This window comes from Mauremys mutica, chromosome 3 (assembly GCF_020497125.1).
Source record: "Mauremys mutica isolate MM-2020 ecotype Southern chromosome 3, ASM2049712v1, whole genome shotgun sequence".
NCBI lineage: Eukaryota > Metazoa > Chordata > Testudines > Geoemydidae > Mauremys > Mauremys mutica.
Window position 1 is genome coordinate 148,422,005 of NC_059074.1, and position 19,895 is coordinate 148,441,899.

At 47.4% G+C, this 19,895-nt stretch overlaps 1 protein-coding gene across 6 annotated transcripts in view; it reads left to right on the forward strand.

The window, feature by feature from the left end:
• The first annotated feature begins 1,882 nt into the window (after positions 1–1,882).
• The window catches only part of CMTR1 (cap methyltransferase 1), an 84,430-nt gene continuing 66,417 nt past the window's right edge, over positions 1,883–19,895 (forward strand). For all 6 annotated transcript variants that reach the window (XM_045009057.1, XM_045009055.1, XM_045009053.1 and 3 more), the window contains exons 1-4: positions 1,883–2,241; positions 7,689–7,817; positions 14,712–15,461; positions 17,006–17,068. In XM_045009057.1, the coding sequence (XP_044864992.1) occupies positions 1,891–2,241; positions 7,689–7,817; positions 14,712–15,461; positions 17,006–17,068 (1,293 nt within the window). In that variant the 5' untranslated portion in view covers positions 1,883–1,890. The remainder of the gene's footprint in view (positions 2,242–7,688; positions 7,818–14,711; positions 15,462–17,005; positions 17,069–19,895) is intronic.

The following is a 19,895-nucleotide window of genomic DNA, read 5'->3' on the forward strand; positions in this document are numbered from 1 at the left end:
TCACACAAACCCTTGCTCTGCTCCTGGACCTGCCCCGCCCTTTTATGAGGCCCCAGCCCACTCACTCCATCCACCTTCCTCAGTCACTCACTCTCCCTCACTCTCTTTCACTGGGCTGGGACGGGATTGGGATGTGCGGGCTCTGGGCTGGGGCTGAGGGGTTTGGAGTGGGGGAGAGGACTCTTGGCTGAGCCTAGGGCAGGGGGTTGGGGTGCAGGAGGGGTGTGGGGTGCAAAGTGTGGGAGGGAGTTTGGGTGCTGGAGGGGGCTCAGGGCTGGGGCAGGGGATGCAGGTGCAGGAGGGGTGCAGGGTGTGGGAGGGGGCTCAGTACTGGGGCAGGCTCCAGCCAGGAGGTGCTTACTTGGGGTGGCTCCCAACTGGCAGTGTAGTGGGGCTAAGACAGGCTCGCTGCCTGCCCTGTCCTTGCACTGTTCCTGGAAGCAGCCTGTGGCTCCTGGGGGTGGAGGTGGTAAAGGGGGAACAGAAGGCGCTACCCATGCTGCAAGCGCTGCCCCTGCAGCTCCCATTGGCACCAGTTCCGGGCCAATGGGAGCTGTGGAGTTCGCACTCAGGACACAGGCAGCACACAGAGACCCCCTGTCTCCCACCAGGGGCCACAGGTATGTGCTGGCTGCTTCCGGGAGTGGTGTGGGGCCAGGGCAGGCAGGGAGCCTGCCTTAGCCACACTACGCTGCCAGACTTTTAGCGTCCTAAAATCTCCCGGGTTGGTGTCAGTAGCCTCTGGGAGATAGGGCCTGATTCTGGGATGAAACTGGGAGGGTTGGCAACCCTAGTTCCTCTCTCTGATGAAACTGGACCCTTGAGCATTGTCCATCTGCCTCCTCTCTGACTGGCTTGTCAGCTGGTGGGTCTTACTTCTCCTCTAGCCTGTTGTTCAGTTCCACCGATTTGGGGCCCTGTGCATCATATATTTATTAACTTCAGCATGCTGGGGCCAAGGTTTCTTTTGTTTTGGACAACGCTTTCCACATCTCCAATAATAATCAGTATTGCTAACCCCGAGTATACAAGTCATGAATCAGGCCCACAAAAATCATGATATTTAAAAAAAAAATGTCAGGGTCTTTTTCTTTGCCTTTTGGTTCTTGAAGACTTCAGGATACCTTCAGGCCTTGTTTTCAGGCTTTTTTTTCCTACTAGGGCAGAAACTTTTTTTTTTTAAATGAAAGGTGAGATTCTCAATTAATTCCTTGCTTCCAAGAGCTGACATTTTCAGAAAGACACCAAAATGTTGTGTCAGTTGTGATAAAATCAGAAGAGTTGGCAACAGCAAATAAGGGAAGATTACAACCTGGAAAAAATCATGTTTCTGTGTCAAAGTTGTATACCTACTATGTTACAGGTAATACCTCTTGAGTCCCATAAATTGAAAAGATCAGAGAACATGTTTGACGTCTGTATCATTCTTCAGGTTGTTTGTGTACTGACAACCCTCTGTGCAAGGGGTGATTAGGCTTTCACATGTGAAGCTCTCATCTGAGTTTACAGTACTGCCGGTACAGTCCGTGGGCCTATTCTGCTGGGCTTGGGTCAGCACGGTGGGTACACATGACAGAGCAGTGGTGGCCGTGGGGGGAGAGCCATGCAGCTTCCTCTCATAAACACACAATGGGGGTTGGAGGTCTGCTGGTTTCTTCCAGCTCAGTTCATTGACATCATGGCCAAGAGGGTGAGCACTGTAGGGTTGGGATCCAAATCCTGTGCCCTGGTGAGCACGACATGCCAGGAGCCAGGCCTGGGTAGCTATGGTTTGAGCATCACTGACCCCTGCCTGCAACCTGTGGGAGCAGTAACTGGCCCTAACTTGAGTCCACGCAGCAGCCTGCAACAACAGTCCCGAGGCTGGAGGAGCGAAGCACAGAGCAATAGATGGACGGGCTGGGCTCGCCGCTGAGTTCTGAGCACGCGCAGAATAGAGTCTGCCCCTCAGAGTTACGGCTCTGGCATCGATTGACTGGGCTGCTGCGCCCGCGCAGGCGCTGTGGGTTTGGTGCCATCTTTGTTGTGGGTGACGGAGGCAAGCGAGCGTCCTGCCGCCCGGAGTTGGATGGTGCCATCGTCCCCTCTAGCGATTGCTCCTGCCTGCTGCCAAGGCCGGACGGTGCAGGCGGGATGGCGGAGCGCGGCGGCCCCTCGCCCGCGGGGGGCTCCGGCCGGACCTGGTGCCTCAGGCGAGTGGGGATGAGCGGCCAGTGGCTCCTGCTGGAGAGCGGCAGCGAGGTGAGGCGGGGGGTGGGACCTGTAGGGCAGGGGGCTGGGGGCGGGGAGGAGATGAGCAGGGGGAGGAGATGAGCAGGGGAAGGTGGCTGGTGGTGGGAGCGGGGAGGGATGAGCGGGGGAAGGGGTCTGGGCTGGTGGCGGGGATGTGATGAGTGGGTGGGGGGCGGGGAGGTGATGAGCGGGGGGAAGGGGTCGGGGGGGCTGGTGGCGGGGAGGAGATGAGCAGGGGGAGGTGGCTGGTGGTGGGGGAGGGGCGGGGTGGGGAGGAGATGAGCAGGGGGAGGTGGCTGGTGGTGGGGGAGGGGCGGGGAGGTGATGAGCGGGGAGGGGAAGGGGTTGGGGCGCGGGAGGAGCGGGGAGGGATGAGTAGGGGAAGGGGTCTGGGCTGGTGGCGGGGATGTGATGAGTGGGGGCGACGCGGGGAGGTGAGGTGGGGGGTGGAGAGGTGATGAGCGGAGGGAAGGGTTGGGGGGCTGGTGGCGGGGGAGGAACCGGGAGGTGACGAGCAGGAGGAAGGGGTTGGTGGTGAGGGATGAGCAGGGGGGAGGGGTCTGTGGGCTGGCGGTGGGGGAGGTGGCAGTGAGTTGATGTTGGGCTGAAGGCTCCCTGGTGTTTCCCATGTGCCCCAAAGCCACTGTTGAAATGGGGCCCTGAGCCCTGCAGACCAGTGATTCTCAAATTTCCAGACTACTGTACCCTTTGCAGGAGTTTGATTTGTCTTCCTTACTCCAAGTTTCACCTCACTTAAAAACTACTTGCTTACAGAATCAGACATAAAAATACAAAAGTGTCATAGCACACTAGTACTGAAAAAATTGCTTAATTTCTCATTTTTACCATATAATTATGAAATAAATAGACTGGAATTTAAATATTGTACTTACATTTCAGTGTATAGTATATAGAGCAGTATAAACAAGTCATTGTGTGAAATTTTATGTTGTCCTGATTTCGCTAATGCTTTTTGTATAGCCTGTTGTAAAACTAGACAAATATCTAGATGACCTGATGTACCCCTAGGGCTATGTGTATCCCTGGTTGAGAACCACTGCTGTAGTTGAGGCAGCAGCCCTCTAATATGGGATGAGGGTTGGTTAGTTTCCATTCCAGCCCTTGTCTCTGGGGGTGGGGGGGTGGGGGCGAGGTCTAGTGGGCAGGGCTGAGTGCAAGCTGCTCCCACTCTCTGCAGGAAGCCAGCCCTGCTTTACAGGTGGAGGGTCTCTTTGCTGACTATGACAGTGTGTGGAAATCTTGGCAGAGTGGTGGCAGCTTCCTCAGAGTTGCTTGTATAATAGTCCTCTGAATGAGTGAAAGTCTTCTCCAGAGGTGTTACAGGTCCTGCCAGGTGTTAGAGTCCTAGCAGAGAGCTTGTGACCTTTTGTTGCCTCTTGGACATAGAAAAGGCCTAAAATGTTTGTGGCTGGTGATGGAGGGGAAGCAGAATTTTTTTTCTTCAGAGATTCAGTGAACTGGAGTGGGGGCTTTCTCAGTTTTTAATTGAAGGAACAGGGTGCTGAAGTTCTGACAGATTCCTTTCACCCTGCTGTTTACCAGATATATAGTAAACAGAATGGAATAAAAAAACAAAATAAGGCTTTAAGCAGTGAGTTAATTTCCCCTCTCAATGCTAGAAAATCAGGTTTAACAAGACATGAATTTCTAACGTAAGAAACAAGTGAGAATCCTCTTTAAAAATTAGTCTTTCTGATCTGTACCTTACAGAAGCTAAAAAGGGTAGAGTAACTCCTCACTTAATGCTGTAGTTATGTTCCTGAAAAATGCGACTTTAAGCGAAATGATGTTAAGCAAATCCAATTTCTCCATAAGTATTAATGTAAATGAGAGGGTTAAGTTCCAGGGAAATTTTTTTCACGCCCCCACCCCCACCTCCACCCCCACTCGCTCTCTCTCTCTCAGTTTTAAACAAACAATTTAATACTGGTACACAGTGATGATGATTGTGAAGCTTGGTTGAGGTGAAGGAGTCAGAGGGTGGGATATTTCCCTTAGTGCTAAATGATGAACTAGCTATTGGCTGAGCCCTCAAGGGTTAACTCTCTCTCTACACAAGGCAGCAGGAATGGAGGGAGATATGTGCCTTTCCCTTAAGTACACTGCCTTGTTAATTAGATCAGCTTGCTGAGAAAGCAGCTGCTGCAAGCTCCCTCTGTCTTGAGCCCTGGTGTGTCCCCCCTGCTCTATGGAAGATGGGGTAAGCAGGGTGCAGGAGGGAGGGGGACACCCTGACATTAGCCCCCCTCTTCCTTCCCTCCCCCCCACACAGCAAGCAGGAGTCTCTGGGAGCAGCTCCAAGGCAGAGGGCAGGAGCAGCACATGGCAGTGGGGGGAGAGACACAGCTAAATTGCAGGCAGCTGCTGCACAGGGAACTTATGGGGGCGGGGAGCTGATAGGAGGCTGCCGGTCCACCCTGGTTCCAAGCCCCCACCAGCTAGCTGCAAGGGCTGCTCTTCCTGCAGGCAGTAGACAAAGCAGGCGGCTACCAAACGACTTTATAAGGGAGCATCACACAACTTTAAACGAGCATGTTCCCTAATTGATCAGCAAGGTAACAACAAAACAACATTAACTGGGATGACTTTAAGTGAGGAGTTACTGTACAATCATCAGAAATGACTAATACAAAGTAGATGCCGGTTGCGGAATTTATGTTGGAGTAGTACTCAAGGCCTTGAAAATGTCATGACCAATACTGATGTATGCAAGTGTAAGATTTCACTTCCTTGAAGATCATGTGACTTTGCACAATTCTGGATTGTTTGGTAAACATGTGAAATGCTGTTCTTTCATAGATTCCAAGACCAGAAGGGACCATTGTAATCTAGTCTGATCTCCTGTATAACGCAGGCCATAGAACTTCCCCAAAATAATTCTACCCCTCCCTATTTGAGAACCTCTTCAATGGTAGACTGAAGAGCGTATTATTAAATATTTGTTTTCCATGTAGGTACTTACAAACTGTAATCAAGTCACCCATTTACCTTCTCTTTGTTTAGCTAAATAGATTGAGCTCCTTGAGTCTATCATTATAAGGAATCCTTTAATCATTCTCATGTTTCTTCTAAATCCTTTCCAATTTATCAACATCCTTCTTGAATTGTGGACACCAGAATTGGACATGTATTCCAGCAGCAGTCATACCAGTGCCAAATATAGAAGTAAAATAATCTCTGCTCCTTCCTGAGATTCCCGTTTATGCATTAAAGGATGACTTTAGCCCTTTTGGCGACAGCGTTGGCCCGAGAGCACGTGTTCAGCTGATTATCCACCCTGACCAACAAATCTTTTTGAGGGCTTGGCTACACTGGAGAGTTGCAGCGCTGGTGGTGGCTTTACAGCGCTGCAACTCACTCACCGTCCACACTTGCAAGGCACATACAGTGCTGTATCTCCCTGGCTACAGCGCTGGCTGTACTCCACGTGTGCCTGGGGAATAACGACTGCAGTGCTGGTGCTGCAGCGCTGCAGTGCCAGTGTAAACAGTGATTAATCTTACTACGCTGTAACTGACCTCCAGAATTTTCCCATAATGCTTTTAACTAAAGAACTCTCTTTGTTTTGTTATGATGCCTCTCTTTGTTTTGTTGTGAACTCGGGGCTCCTGGAGCTGCTTATCTAATAAACAAACACAGCTCCTGTTTGCTGTGAATGAGGCAGGCAGGGGGATGAATGTCCACAGCCTAGTGTTTGCTTGAGGAGAGAAACAGCACGGCGGGGGGGTGGGTGGGAGGGAAGGGAGTCCGTTGGAGCAGCTGCTTATCTGGTTTGCAGGCTATTTGCATTTAAGAGTGAATGAGGGGTCAGGGAAGTGGTCAGAATTTGCAAGGCAGGGAGCTGACAGTGTTGGCTCCAAAAATCCTCTCTCTCTCTCTCTCTCTCTCTCTCTCACGCTCCCTGTCACACCCCACCCCTCCCTTTTGAAAAGCACGTTGCAGCCACTTGAACGCTGGGATAGCTGCCCATAATGCACCACTCTCAACACTGCTGCAAATGTGGCCACACTGCAGCGCTGGTAGCTGTCAGTGTGGCCACACTCCAGTGCTTTCCCTACACAGTTGTACGAAGACAGCTGTAACTCCCAGCGCTGCACACCTGCAAGTGTAGCCAAGCCCTGAGAATCACTACTTCATAGGGTGAGGTCCCCCATGCTGTTAGTATGACCTACATTGTTTGTTCCTAGATGTATACCTTTACATTTAGCTGTATTAAAACACATATTGTTTGCTTGTGTGCAGTTTACCAATCAGTCCAAATTGCTCTGAATCAGTGGCCTGTCCACTCCCTCATTTTTAGTGTCATCTGCAAACTTTATCGATGATTTTTTGTTTCTTCCAGGTCATTGATAAAAATGTTAAATAGCATAGGGCCAAGAACCAATCCCTGTGGGACCCCACTAGAAACACCTGTTCAATGGTGATTGTCCATTTACAATTACATTTTGAGACCTATCTGACAACTTTTAATCCCTTTAATGTGTGCCATATTTATTTTACATTGTTCTAGTTTTTTAATCAAAATGTCATTTGTTACCAAGCCTAAGTACAGTACAGCAGTGATGTTACCTTTATATGAATTATTGGGCCACAATGGTATTTTTCATTTCTCAGTATGAACTTTCAGGTTGCATTGATGCCTGTCTTTCAGCTATGCCATACTCTTCAGGTAAATAATGACTCCCGTGAGAGTCACAGGGATTGGAGGAAATAACTAACTGTTCAAATGCTCTGGTAAATTGACTTAGAGATTGAACAATAAAAAACTTCAGCCTCTCCCAAGTTAGAGGAACCACAACTACTGATCTCTCCCTAGTCACCAAGAAAATTCTCCTCTAAGTGAGCCTTCAGTGTCTGAACCTCCAGCTCAGTTAGAGATTCTAGGTGTCTCAAGTAAGACTGGAGAGTCATACTGCTATACATCAATGTCTCTGTAGGTTCTTGAGCAACCTGAAGGACTTTATGCAGCTAAAGTTTCTAAGGTTGCTCACTACAGTTCTGAACAAAGAAAATGTGAGGATGCTAGCATCATTTTTTCTGAAGCTTTCATCAGAGACTTTTTACTAAGTGTTCTAGCCAGAAGGTGGAAGAGGGTTGGTTGCTGGAGTACTCTTCTAAAGGAGATTTATCAGTTAAATGGACACAAATGTTCCCCCCTCCTAAAACACCATTGTGCTTCAGGCTTTTTCAAGGCTTCCCCCTAGCTTTTGACTCTTGGATTTAAACATGAAGTTATGTCACATTCAGTAAAAGTTATAAGTAGTAAGCATGTGTGTGGTTAGTGTTAAACTTACTACTTTGAACCCCAGTAGAAACTACTGTACAAAGCAAATTCATCCCATGTGTTTATTTTACTGTATTTAGAACCAAAGCAGATAGATTACTCTTTCTGTATTTGTTGCTAATGGTGGCTATTAAACTGTTTTTATCTTTAGGTAACTATAGGCCGAGGATTTGGACTCACCTACCAGCTGGTCTCAAAAACTTGCCCACTGATGATCTCTCGTTACCACTGTGTTTTCAAGCAGAATGCACAAGGCCAGTGGACAGTTACAGACAACAAGGTACTGAGATTGAAGGTGTTTTAATTGCACTGAGAGATATTGAAGATGACTTCCCATTTGGGAGCTGTGTCTGAGTAGCTGTGGGGTCATAGTTAGGAAGTACATGTAACCTTGAGTCATGCTGTAATATAGTCTAACTTGGGTAAAAGACCTATGGGAACATGTGCTTCTAGTTGTGCACCCTGAATCTGGAATTTCATCCTAGCTGAGACCCAGGATGCTGAGTCAGGCTTATTCACATTTGACTACAAGGGATACTTCCTGCTTTTAGCTTCTTCTCTTTAATAGAGCACTTTGATGCTATCAGATAGTGAAGTGCGGTGCGGAGTATTGGTCCTGAGAGCCTGTCTGTGAACTTTGTATTGTTGTGCAAAGAATAACTATGAAGGCTGACATACATTGGCCAAACCAGACAGTCTCTATGCAAAAGAATAAACGGACACAAATCTGACATCTGGAATCATAACATTAAAAAACCAGTGGGAGAACACTTCAACCTCTCTAACCACTCAGTGACAGACTTGAAGATGGCAATTTTACAACAAAAAAACTTCAAAAACAGACTCCAAAGAGAGACTGCTGAACTTGAATTAATATGCAAATTCGATACAATTAACTTGGGTTTGAACAGAGACTGGGAATGGTTGGGCCATTACACTAATTGAATCTATTTCCCCATGTTAAGTATCCTCACACCTTCTATGGTTCATCTACATTATCACTTCAAAGTTTTTTTTTTTCTCCTACTGATGATAGCTCATCTCAGTTGATTGGCCTCTTACAGTTGGTATGGCTACTTCCACCTTTTCATGTTCTCTGTGTATAAATATCTTCTTCCTGTATGTTCCAGTCTATGCATCCGATGAAGTGGGCTGTAGCCCATGAAAGCTTATGCTCAAATAAATTTGTTAGTCTCTAAGGTGCCACAAGTACTCCTGTTCTTTTTGTGGATACAGACTAACACGGCAGCTACTCTGAAACTATTCTTAAAAAGGATAGTGCTCTTGCAATGTTAATTAAATGACGAACTAGTGCCAGTTATTGTAGTGGCACAACTATAATTTAGTTTTAATAAACTAAAGTTGGAGATGGTTTTCTGATCATGAAACTGGCTTTTGATTCCATTGGTTGACATGAAACACAGCTTCATCATTTGGCTAGAGTAAAGAATTGAGATCCAAGTACTAAAATGCCTACTATTTCGTTTGCTGACAAAGGCAAGATGCTTGTCCCCTTTGATTCAAGTCCCTTTCCCCATGCTTTCCTTCAGGCTGGAAAATTATTAAGGTCAGGAAGCTGAGTGAAAACCAGTTAGATGTAACATTCAGAATGTTCTATAGTACAACGTGACTTATAAAGGATTCAGTTGTAAGGCCAAGAACAGGAGGGAGGGACTAGAAGACATACAGTGAGCATTCTTAAAATCTCAACCTTGTTTGTTTTGATGCATCCAATACAAAGTGCATAACCAAGACTCTAAATGCTTTGTATTTTTAACATGAAAAAGTAAAACCAGAAAATAACCAATCTCCCATCTACAAATACTAGCTCCAAGAATCCCTCCCTCCCTGAGAGCCAGGAAAAGAGATGGGCTCTATAGCATGCCCTAATAGTCAACAGATTCCAGTTATTTTGGAGGTGAAATGCAGTGAGAGGAGTGAATTTTAAATGGAAAGATCCCTCATGCCCTACCAGCAGCCCTCTGTCTCCTGCACACAGCCCCAGGTAGCTGCGGTGTTGTACTTGGAATAGAAGATCAGTTACTACAATTATTGCAGAGTGACATGTGCACTTACATGCACCCACTGGAGACAGTAAGGGAGAGGAGATGGTTTAAGATTAAATGAAAACTCCCCTGCCCCCCTCCTCAAAATATAATCTTCTGTTCATATGCACCTTCTCACCATTTTAGTTGTAATTCTCCTTCCTCGCATGTAAATTTCACACTTTTCTTGGACCGAAAAATAGACTAAAATAGGCCAGATCCCTATTAAAGTAAACTAAAAATAAAAGGTATTAATTTTTTCTTTCCTGTACTTGAGACCTCCTGTTTTTACATTTGCTGTTTAAAATTCTTCTGGATGAACAATGTGTTGTCTGTGATGGCAGCTCCACCTCTGTTCTTTTTGTCCACAAAGGCAAGGAAATACATGGTGAAGAATCAAAGCTCCAGTTCCTGTTCTGGGGTTAGGGCAACTGAGAGCTTCTAGGTGATCTGGATGTCAAGGTTGTATATCTAACTGCATCATGATGCATCACTTTGTTCTCTCTCAATAGTTTCTCAGTCATAGGGTATGCTCATTCAATTTCTGAGAGTGTTGAAATGCACCCTTTAGCTGGTTTGTAGTAGATTAGAATGGAAAAGGCCTTGCTGAGTCCTGCAGTCAGTTGCCTTGAAATATTTGTACAGTACTACACTACAAATCTCCAAAGTTTCCTACAAGTTGGAGCTGGAAGAGACTTTCTAAGTCTGTGATGTCCAATGTTTCTGGGGAGTACCAGTCATGCACAGGAATACCATTGGCTATACCAACCTCTCTTTCATTGTGGCAATAGAGGTTCCTTGTTAAGCTAGGAATAGAGGTGTCTATCTTACTAGTCACATAAGTCTGAAGTTCTAGTCCTGAAGTATATAGCAGTAGTTGGAAACCATTGTGCTAAGTCATCAAGTGTAACCCCTTGCTGCACCTGCTGCATGTTATCACCTCTACTATTCCCTCAAGCTTATCATCATATTTCTTTGGGATACTTCCATTGCTGATGACCCTACAGTCTGTACTGAGCACAGTTCAATTGGGAGAGCAATACAGCAATGCACAGACAATCCAGTAAGTTTTTGGAGAGAGTTGGGGACAACTTCCTGGTACAAGTGCTGGAGGAACAAACTAGGGGCAGTGCTCCTCTTGACCTGCTGCTTACAAACAGGGAAGAATTGGTAGGGGAAGTAGAAGTGGGTGGCAGCCTATGCAGCAGTGACCATGAGATGGTTGAACTCAGGATCCTGACAAAAGGAAGAAAGGAGAGTAGCAAAATACGGATCCTGGACTTCAGAAAAGCAGACTTTGACTCCCTAAGGGAACTGATGGGCAGGATCCCCTGGGAGGCTAATATGAGGGGGCAAGGAGTCCAGGAGAGCTGGCTGTATTTTAAAGAAGCCTTATTGAGGGGTCAGGAACAAACAATCCCGATGTGCCAAAAGAATAGCAAATATGGCAGGCGACTAGCTTGGCTTAACAGGAAATCTTCAGTGAGCTTAAACACAAAAAGGAAACTTACAAGAAGTGGAAATTTGGACAGATGTTTAGGGAGGAGTATAAAAATATTGCTTGAGCATACAGGGGTGTAATCAGGAAGGCCTATGCACAATTGGAGTTGCAGCTAGCAAGGGATGTGAAGGGTAACAAGAAGGGATTCTACAGGTATGTTAGCAACAAGAAGGTGGTCAGGGGAAAGTGGAGGACCCTTACTGAATGCGGGAGGCAACGTAGTGACAGATGATGTGTGTAACAAACCAAAGTCCTCAATGCTTTTTTTGCCTCCGTCTTCACAGACAAGGTCAGTTCCCAGACTGCTGCACTGGGCAGCACAGTATAGGAAGGAGGTGAAAGTGATGAAAGAACAAGTTAAGGACTATTTAGAAAAGCTGGACATGCACAAGTCCATGGGTCCAGATGCAATGCATCCAAGGGTGCTGAGGGAGTTGGCTGATATGATTGCAGAGCCACTGGCCATTATCGTTGAAAATTCGTAGTGAGCGGGGGAGGTCCCGGACAATTGGAAAAGGGCAAATATAGTGCCCATCTTTAAAAAAGGGAAGAAGGAGAACCCGGGGAACTACAGACTGGTTAGCTTCACTTCAGTCCCTGGCAAAATCATGGAGCAGGTCCTCAAGAAATCCATTTTGAAGCACTTGGAGGAGAGGAAGGTGATCAGGAACAGTCAGCATGGATTCACCAAGGGCAAGTCATGCCTAACCAACTTGATTGCCTTCTATGATGAGATAACTGGCTCTGTGGATATGGGGAAAGCGGTGGATGTGATATATCTTGTAGCAAAGCTTTTGATACGGTCTCCCACAGTATTATTGCCAGCAAGTTAAAGACGTATGGATTGGATGAATGGACTATAAGGTGGATAGAAAGCTGGCTAGATTGTCTGGCTCAATGGCTCAATATCTAGTTGGCAGCTGGTTTCAAACGGAGTTACCCGGGGATCAGTCCTGGGGCTGGTTTTGTTCAACATCTTTATTAATGATCTGGATGATAGGATGAATTGCACCCTCAGCAAATTCGCAGATGACACTAAACTGAGGGGGAGAAAGAGAGATGTTGGAGGGTAGGGATAGGGTCCAGCGTGAGCTAGACAAATTGGAGGATTGGGCCAAAAGAAATCTGATGAGGTTCAACAAGGACAAGTGCAGAGTACTACACCGCTACAGGCTTGGGATCGACTGGTTAAGCAGCAGTTCTGCAGAAAAGGACGGGGGGATTACAGTGGACGAGAAGCTGGATATGAGTCAGCAGTGTGCCCTTGTTGCTAAGAAGGCCAACGTCATCTTGGTTTGTATTAGTAGGAGCATTGCCAGCAGATCGAGGGAAGTGATTATTCCCCTCTATTCAGCACTGGTGAGGCCACACCTGGAGTATTGTGTACAGTTTTGGTCCCCCCCCACTACAGAAGGGATGTGGACAAATTGGAGAGAGTCCAGCGGAGGACAACAAAAATGATTGGAGGGCTGGGGCACATGACTTACAAGGGGAGGCTGAGGGAAATGGGTTTATTTAGTCTGCAGAAGAGAAGAGCGGAGGGGGTATTTGATAGCAGCCTTCAACTACCTAAAGGGGGGTTCCAAAGAGGATGGAGCAAGGCTGTTCTCTGTGGTGGGATATGACAGAACAAGGAACAATGGTCTCAAGTTGCAGTGGGGGAGGTCTAGGTTGGATATTAGGGAAAACTATTTCACTAGGAGGGTGGTGAAGCACTGGAATGGGTTACCCAGGGAGGTGGTGGAATCTCCATCCTTAGAGGTTTTTAAGGCCTGGCCTGACAAAGCCCTGGCTGGGATGACTTAGTTGGTGTTGGTCCTTCTTTGAGCAGGGGGTTGTACTAGATGACCTCCTGAGCTCTCTTCCAACCCTAATATTCTATGGTTATTGTTAGGAAGCTTTTCCTCTCTTGGGGTATGGCTGCACTGGCGATTTGCAGCGCTGCAAAGCCTCCACCAGCGCTGCAATTAGTAAGTGACCACACCTGCAGGGCACTTCCAGCGCTGCAACTCCCTGGCTGCAGCGCTGGCCGTACACCTCACTCAGCATGGGGAATAAGGATTCCAGCGCTGGTGCTGCAGCGCTGGTCATCAAGTGTGGCCACACACCAGCGCTGTGATTGGCCTCCAGGGTATAAGGTGTATCCCAGAATGCTTTTATAAATTACTCTCTTTGTTTTGTTATGCAGCCTCTCTTTGTTTTGTTGTGAACGAGCTCCGATTGGAGCTCCGTTGCCGTTGCCGCTTATCTAAAAAACAAACAGAGCTCCTGTTTGCTGTGATCATCTGTACCTGGCTGTAAACAATCAAATGAGATTGCAGGCAGGGAGGGAATGAAACAGCAGGGAGTCGTGTTGGCTGCAGGCTGTTTGCAATTAAGAGTTAAGAGTAAGGGGTTGGAAACATGTTCTGATTTTTCAAGTCAGGAAGCTAAACACACAGTGTTGGCTCCAAAAATCCCTTCTCTCTCTCCCCCCGCTCCCTGTCACACTAGACCCCACTCCACCCCCCTCTTTTGAAAAGCACGTTGCAGCCACTTGAATGCTGGGATAGCTGCCCATAATGCATCACTCCCAGCAGCGCTGCTAATGCTGCAAATGTGGCCACACACCAGCGCTGGTAGCTGTGAGTGTGGCCACACACCAGCGCTGCTCCTACACAGCTGGATGACCAGCGCTGCAAACCGTAAGTGTAGCCATACCCTTGGTGTCTAATCTAACATAGCCCTCTTTTCAGTATAAAACCATTGCTACATGTTATACATCTTCTGGTATATCTTCTCCTTCCTTTTGTGTTTCTCTATGTTTGTACAGAGCTGGTTTACATTTCCCCCTCTGCTTTCTTTTTGTATAAATTTCGTCCCTTTATCCTCCTTTCTTTGTAGCCTGTTTTTGAACTCTTGGTGACATGCCTAAATAAGTATTCTTGACAAAATCATACCAGTGTCTCATTGCTCTCTGTTGCAGAGTCTTTCCTAGGGGCTAGCTCAAGCATTTCCCATTAAGCTTTAGACTGTTGTTTCTTCTTTAAACCACCACAGGCCATCAAACAGTTCCTTCTTTTTCTTCCATGTGGTTGCCTAAATCAATTTTATTCTTAAGAGTCGTAGAAGGAAATCCTTACTGGTGGTATAACTAAATCAATCTCTCTCTCTGTCTCTCTCTCTCACACACACGAACGACACTGACTCAGGCTGTGGCTACACTTAGCACTTCAAAGCGCTGCCGCGGCAGCGCTTTGAAGCGCTAAGTGTAGTCAAAGCGCCAGCGCTGGGAAAAAGCTCTCCCAGCGCTGTCCGTACTCCACCTCCCTGTGGGGAATAACGGACAGCGCTGGGAGCCGCGCTCCCAGCGCTGGGGCTTTGACCACACTGGCGCTTTGCAGCGCCGCAATTTGCAGCGCTGGAGAGGGTGTGTTTTCACACCCTGCTGCAGCGCTGCAAATTTGTAAGTGTAGCCAAGCCCTCAGTTGTTTGGGTAGTGCAAAAGCTAGTTAGACAATTTGTTGAATTGTCTTTGCACTATTCTTTCTGAAAAGGTAGGCTGTGTTTGCAGCAACCAAAAATACCTTGTGGAGGAGTTCCCTTAAATGTACATCGATAAGTTTTGCTGATTTCTGTTTGTTTTCAGAGTCTAAATGGTGTTTGGTTGAATAAGGAACGTCTTGATCCATTAAAGGCCTATCCAATAGGTGAAAGAGACCATATTCAACTAGGAGTGCCTTTGGATAACAAAGAGACTGCTGAATATGAATATGAAGTGATTAAGGAAGAATGGGTGAAAGTTAGTCCATTTTTAGCCCCGAGGAATGACCAACTGATGGGGAAACCTAAGGGTGCAAGAACTAAACGTAAACTTAGTTTGGAGGAATCAGAGGCATCTGGAGCAGAAGGCCCTTCGAATTCCAGATCTAAAAGGGACAGAGTGTCCTGCGATAGTGAACCTTTGGGTAGATCATGTGAGAGGGCAGAACTGGCCAAACAGCCAACAGAAAACATGGATGTCAAGCTACCTTCTCCTGGACCAAGCGTGGAGGAGGATAAAGCTACAGTGTATTGTAATCCTATGAATTCTGAGAAAGCTACATCTCTTAGCCATAAGGACCAGAAAGCCTCTAGTCTGGCACAGTCTTGGACTGGTTTGGAAATGCTGAGGCAAACCCTGGGAAATATAATGAAGCTGAAAGTCAAGGTGGAGGAGAAGCAGACAGCTGTTTTGAGAGTGAAGAAGAGCAGGAAGTCTGGCCAAAAAGAGATCAGAGTGATGGAGCAGGAGCTGCGGGAATTGCAGGACCAGTTGTGCACTGAACAGGAACATCAGCAGCAGAGGGTGGAACAGCTGGAGAGGACATTCTATGAGGAGCAACAGCAGTTTCTGGAGGTATGCACATTTGTATAGACATTATCATCCATTCCAGAAGTATGCCACTTCCAAACATACAGACCTAGAGAATGGGTAGAAACAAGAGGGGCTAGACTAGGTAAGAGATTAGTAATGGGGTTTAACCTCAAAGGCAGGTTCAGCACAAATTGATAGTAAAAGCATTGTTGCCACCTGAAAGCTGAATGGTCTGTGTGAAATGAATATTGTTTCTGTGTTCTCCCTTGTGGTTGTAGAGAGGATGAGGACTGAATGGGTCGTTGAGACTGAACTCCTCTTCTACCTCTAGACATAGGTTACCAGGTCCAGACTGAGTTGCATTGGAAGCCCTTTCCCATTTAAACAGGAGAATCAGTGGGCACTGCTACTTCCAATGATCCAGCTTGTCTAATGAATAAAATGCAGGAAGGGCCATTTCCTTACTTGTAAATAGGGTTTCCTTCACAAAACGCTCGCTCTGGAAGTCTTACAGGCCTGTACACATTCATACGGATATGTGACTAGCCAAAAGGGATAGCTCACTGGTGGGGGAGGGATAGCTTAGTGGTTTGAGCATTGGCCTGCTAAACCCAGGGTTGTGAGTTCAATCCTTGAGGGAGCCACTTAGGAATCTGGGGCAAAAAAAATTGGTCCTGCTAGTGAAGGCAGAGGGCTGGACTCGATGACCTTTCCAGGTCCCTTCCAGTTCTAGGAGATAGGTATATCTCCACTTATTATTATTTATAATAAGTTCTGTTCTCAGTCTCTCTGTTCTTGAGTTTGTTAACAAGTATGTTTGAAAGCAAGAGAGAATCCAACTGAAAGTGGATTGGTCATTCTTCCTAGTAATTGGGAACAGCCAGGAAAACCTATTGATCTAGATAATTGAACACTTAATTGTAGAAACCTTGCATACAGGAAGAGAGAGATTCTCTCTCTCTGCCCAAACTGGAGGAGGGATCCAAAGCAGCAGTGGGAGTTGTCTACAGCAGTGTGGTAGTTTAATCTCTTTAGATGTGTTCCCAAATAGAGTTAAAACATTTCTGTTTCTGCACTCACAGCCTATTACTTCCCTTTCTCTGCCTTGTGAACAGTCTAGTCCCATTAAAGCTAAAATAACCTGGAGATGTTTCAGATATGTGATATTCAAGGATATTGTCCACCAAGAGTTATAATGTGTAAGTTTAGATGGCTCTGATCATTCAAGAGCCCGGGGAGCACTGAAGGTGAGATATTTCTTAGGTTTGCTTTACACTGGTGACACTTCCTTCATTTATCTGTTTCTAGCATGAGAGAAAATGGGTTTCTCTTTCTCCCTGTTCCTCTAACCCAGTCAGCAGACCGCAGGCCAAAGCCGGACTGCCAGACACTTATGAATGGACCCTGAAATCTTTTTATTTACTTATCTTTTTTTTATTATTTTTTTCCCTGGAGTCTGGACCTTGATCATATCTTGACAAAAATAATTGACTAGCTGTTCCTGACCTCTTTATATTGCTTAGTTTGGTTCCATAATTGTTTTTCTTCCCCCAGCAAAATTCTCCTTTTGTGTCTTATTTTTTCAGGGAGCGAAGAAGCAGCAAGGGGAAGAGAATTTGAAGGAGCAACTGGCCCAGGTTCTGCAGGAGGTAACTTACTACAGAGCTAGGCGTGATCCAGCTGTGTAATGTGGGGAATGCCTAAACTTTGCCTGCTATTCTGGCAACTGGCTGGGGAGCCCGAGGACTGTCCCTCAAGAACAGATTGCAACTGCTTTTCATCTCTGTGATACAGGTGACAAGTTCCACACTCCATGATAATTGGCAAACAGAAATACTGTGGAAAAAGAGCAAAAATACACTAAAATCCAAATACAACCTAAAAGCTTTAGGTAGCTGTAATGATAGAAGGGAGCTTAAAGGGGAGGGGCGCATGCCTGCAGGGCTGTGGAGCTCAAAACAATGAGCAGAGCAGTCATTGTGGGACACCACCAGAGGCCAATCACAGCGATAAAAGCAATCAAGGCATTCACACTGGCACTAAGCGCTGAAGCAGGCCTGCACAACTCGTAAAGCGGCGAAGGACATATTACTCCAAAGAAAACAGCTGAGGGCCGAACCCCCCCCCCCCGGCCCCACCAACGCCCCCCCCCAGCACTGCCTAGCCCCCCACGAAACACAACACCCCCCCCCAGCACCGCCCAGCCTCCCTAAAATACTGCCCACCCCCGCCAGTACCGCCCACCCCGCGGAAACAAACCCTCCTTCCCCAGTGCCACCCTGCCGAAACAGCGGTATTGAACCTTGGTAATATGTTATAGCGGGCCCCTAAGGTAGTATAATTAAGGTAAAAGAAAAATGTCTTTTTGCTAGAAGTAGAATAAGATCTTCCCTGCAACTTTGTAATCAGTTGCCCTGTTGAATGAATGAGGTGTGAATGAGGAAGGTGTGGAAGGCAGCACCTCCAGACAGCTTCAACCCTTGGAGAGGGGATGGTAGCCAGACCAGATCAGTAGAACAGGTCAGCCACCGACTCACCACTTGCCTCCTCAGCCCCCCAACACCCCCCCCGGCTCGCCTACTCACCCCCCGCCACTTCCTGCCTGCCCGCTCGTTGCCACTGCCCGCCCACTCGCCTCCTCAGCCCCCCCCACCCCCCGGCTCACCTCCTCAGCCCCCGCCACTTCCCACCCGCCCGCTCGCCTCTCAGCCCCCAACCCCCCCGGCTTGCCTCCTCACCCCCTGCCACTGCCCGTCTGCCCCTTCAGCCCCCCTCCCTCACCTGCCACTTGCCTACTCAACCCATGCGGGCCGCACAGTGAGCCCACGTGGGCCTCATGCAGCCCCCGGGGCCGCATGTTGTGCAGGCCTGTGCTAAAGCCTCAGTGCAAAAAGCCTTATGGTTCTCCTAGGGGTGGTTTTATTACAGCGCTGCAACTGAGGGGTTTTGGCACAAAAAGTGGTTTGCAGTGTGTACACCTCTGCTGTTTCAGTGCCAAAAGCTGCCTTTTGGCAAAAAAAACTTGCCAGTGTAGACCAGGCCTCAGTGTCTACACTACAACCTTGCTCCTGCCGATGTAAGTGCCCTAACTACACTGAGGCCTTGTCTACGCTACAAAGTTTTGTCGGCAAATGCTGTAGTTTAATTAAAGCGGTGTAACTTTTGCCGACAAAACTTTGCAGTGTAGACAAGGCCTGACAAAATAACTTCATCTCCATGAGAGGCATAGGGGTTATGTTGGTGTATTTAGGGTGACACAGTGTCATTGTAGACCCTGGGTTCCTTCTCTCTGCTGTTGGCTGTTGTTCTTGTCAATTTCACAGCTCCAATTGACGAAAGCAGCTCCCGGCTCCCCAGCTGGGCTGCTGCCGGGTTTCTGCTCCCAGATGGGCTGCCACCTGGGCTCCCCACTGGGAGACCTGCTGCTCCTCTTTCCCCCTCCCCACCCCCCCATGTGTCCTGGCTCCCCACTGGGAGCATGGCAGCTGGGCTGGGTGTGGATCTCCCTGCTGGAGGCAAGAAGCCCTGGGTGGCTGCCCCCCGGCTGGGAGCGGAGAGATGAGACATCCCGGGGAACAGCTGGGCTCCTGGTGAGGAGCTGTGGGGAGCTGAGGGTCCTGGCTCTTAGTCCCTCCTCTCCTCACTGCCCCTCTTCAGTTGCTGGAAGAGCTCCTGGGGAGGATGCGCACCACTGACAAAAGGAGGGTAGTGTGGACATCAGCCACCGCAGTAATTACTGTGATGGCTGTAAATTGACCTAACATAGGTCGATTTAAGATTGTAGTGTAGACATGCCCTGAGAGTGTCATAGCTAAATACAAGATAGAACAGATTGTTTAGCATAGTAGTTAGCACATATTTGATAGGACGTTCAAGGTGAAGTGGCCCATTAACACCCCTTTAGTCATAGGACAAAAAGTGAGATTAATGGGTTACAGATTGTTGTAATAAAGTCCAGTGTCTTTAAGACCATGATTTTTAGTATCAAGTGAAGTTAGGAATTTAAGCTCCCAGGCTTGTCTTTTGAAAGTGTTGTGGAGGTTTCCGTGGAGGATGAGGACTGATAGGTCAGATATAGAGTGATTGCTTTGTGATATGGTGTGTTTTGTCTTTTATCATTTTTCTGTGTGAGTTCTTTCAAGTGCATAGTGATTGTCTGATTTCATCCACCTAGTTGTTGTTGGGGCAGTTAGTGTGCTGGATGAGGTACACCACATGTTGTGATAGGCGTGTGCAGGACTCATAGATCTTGAAAGGTGTATTGTCGGGGTGGGGTGGAGGTGTTGATCATTGTAGTAGCGGAGATATGTCTGTAGGTTTTCCATCTGTTGTTCTGGCAGGATCTGGTGCCGCTTTGAGTTGGTGCATCCTGGTCTCTGGGGAGCTTGCTTCTGATGATGAGCTTGGAGAGACTGGAGGGTTGTTTGAAGGCCAGAAGAAGGGGTTCAGGAAAGAATTCTTTTAGGGTGGGGTCCC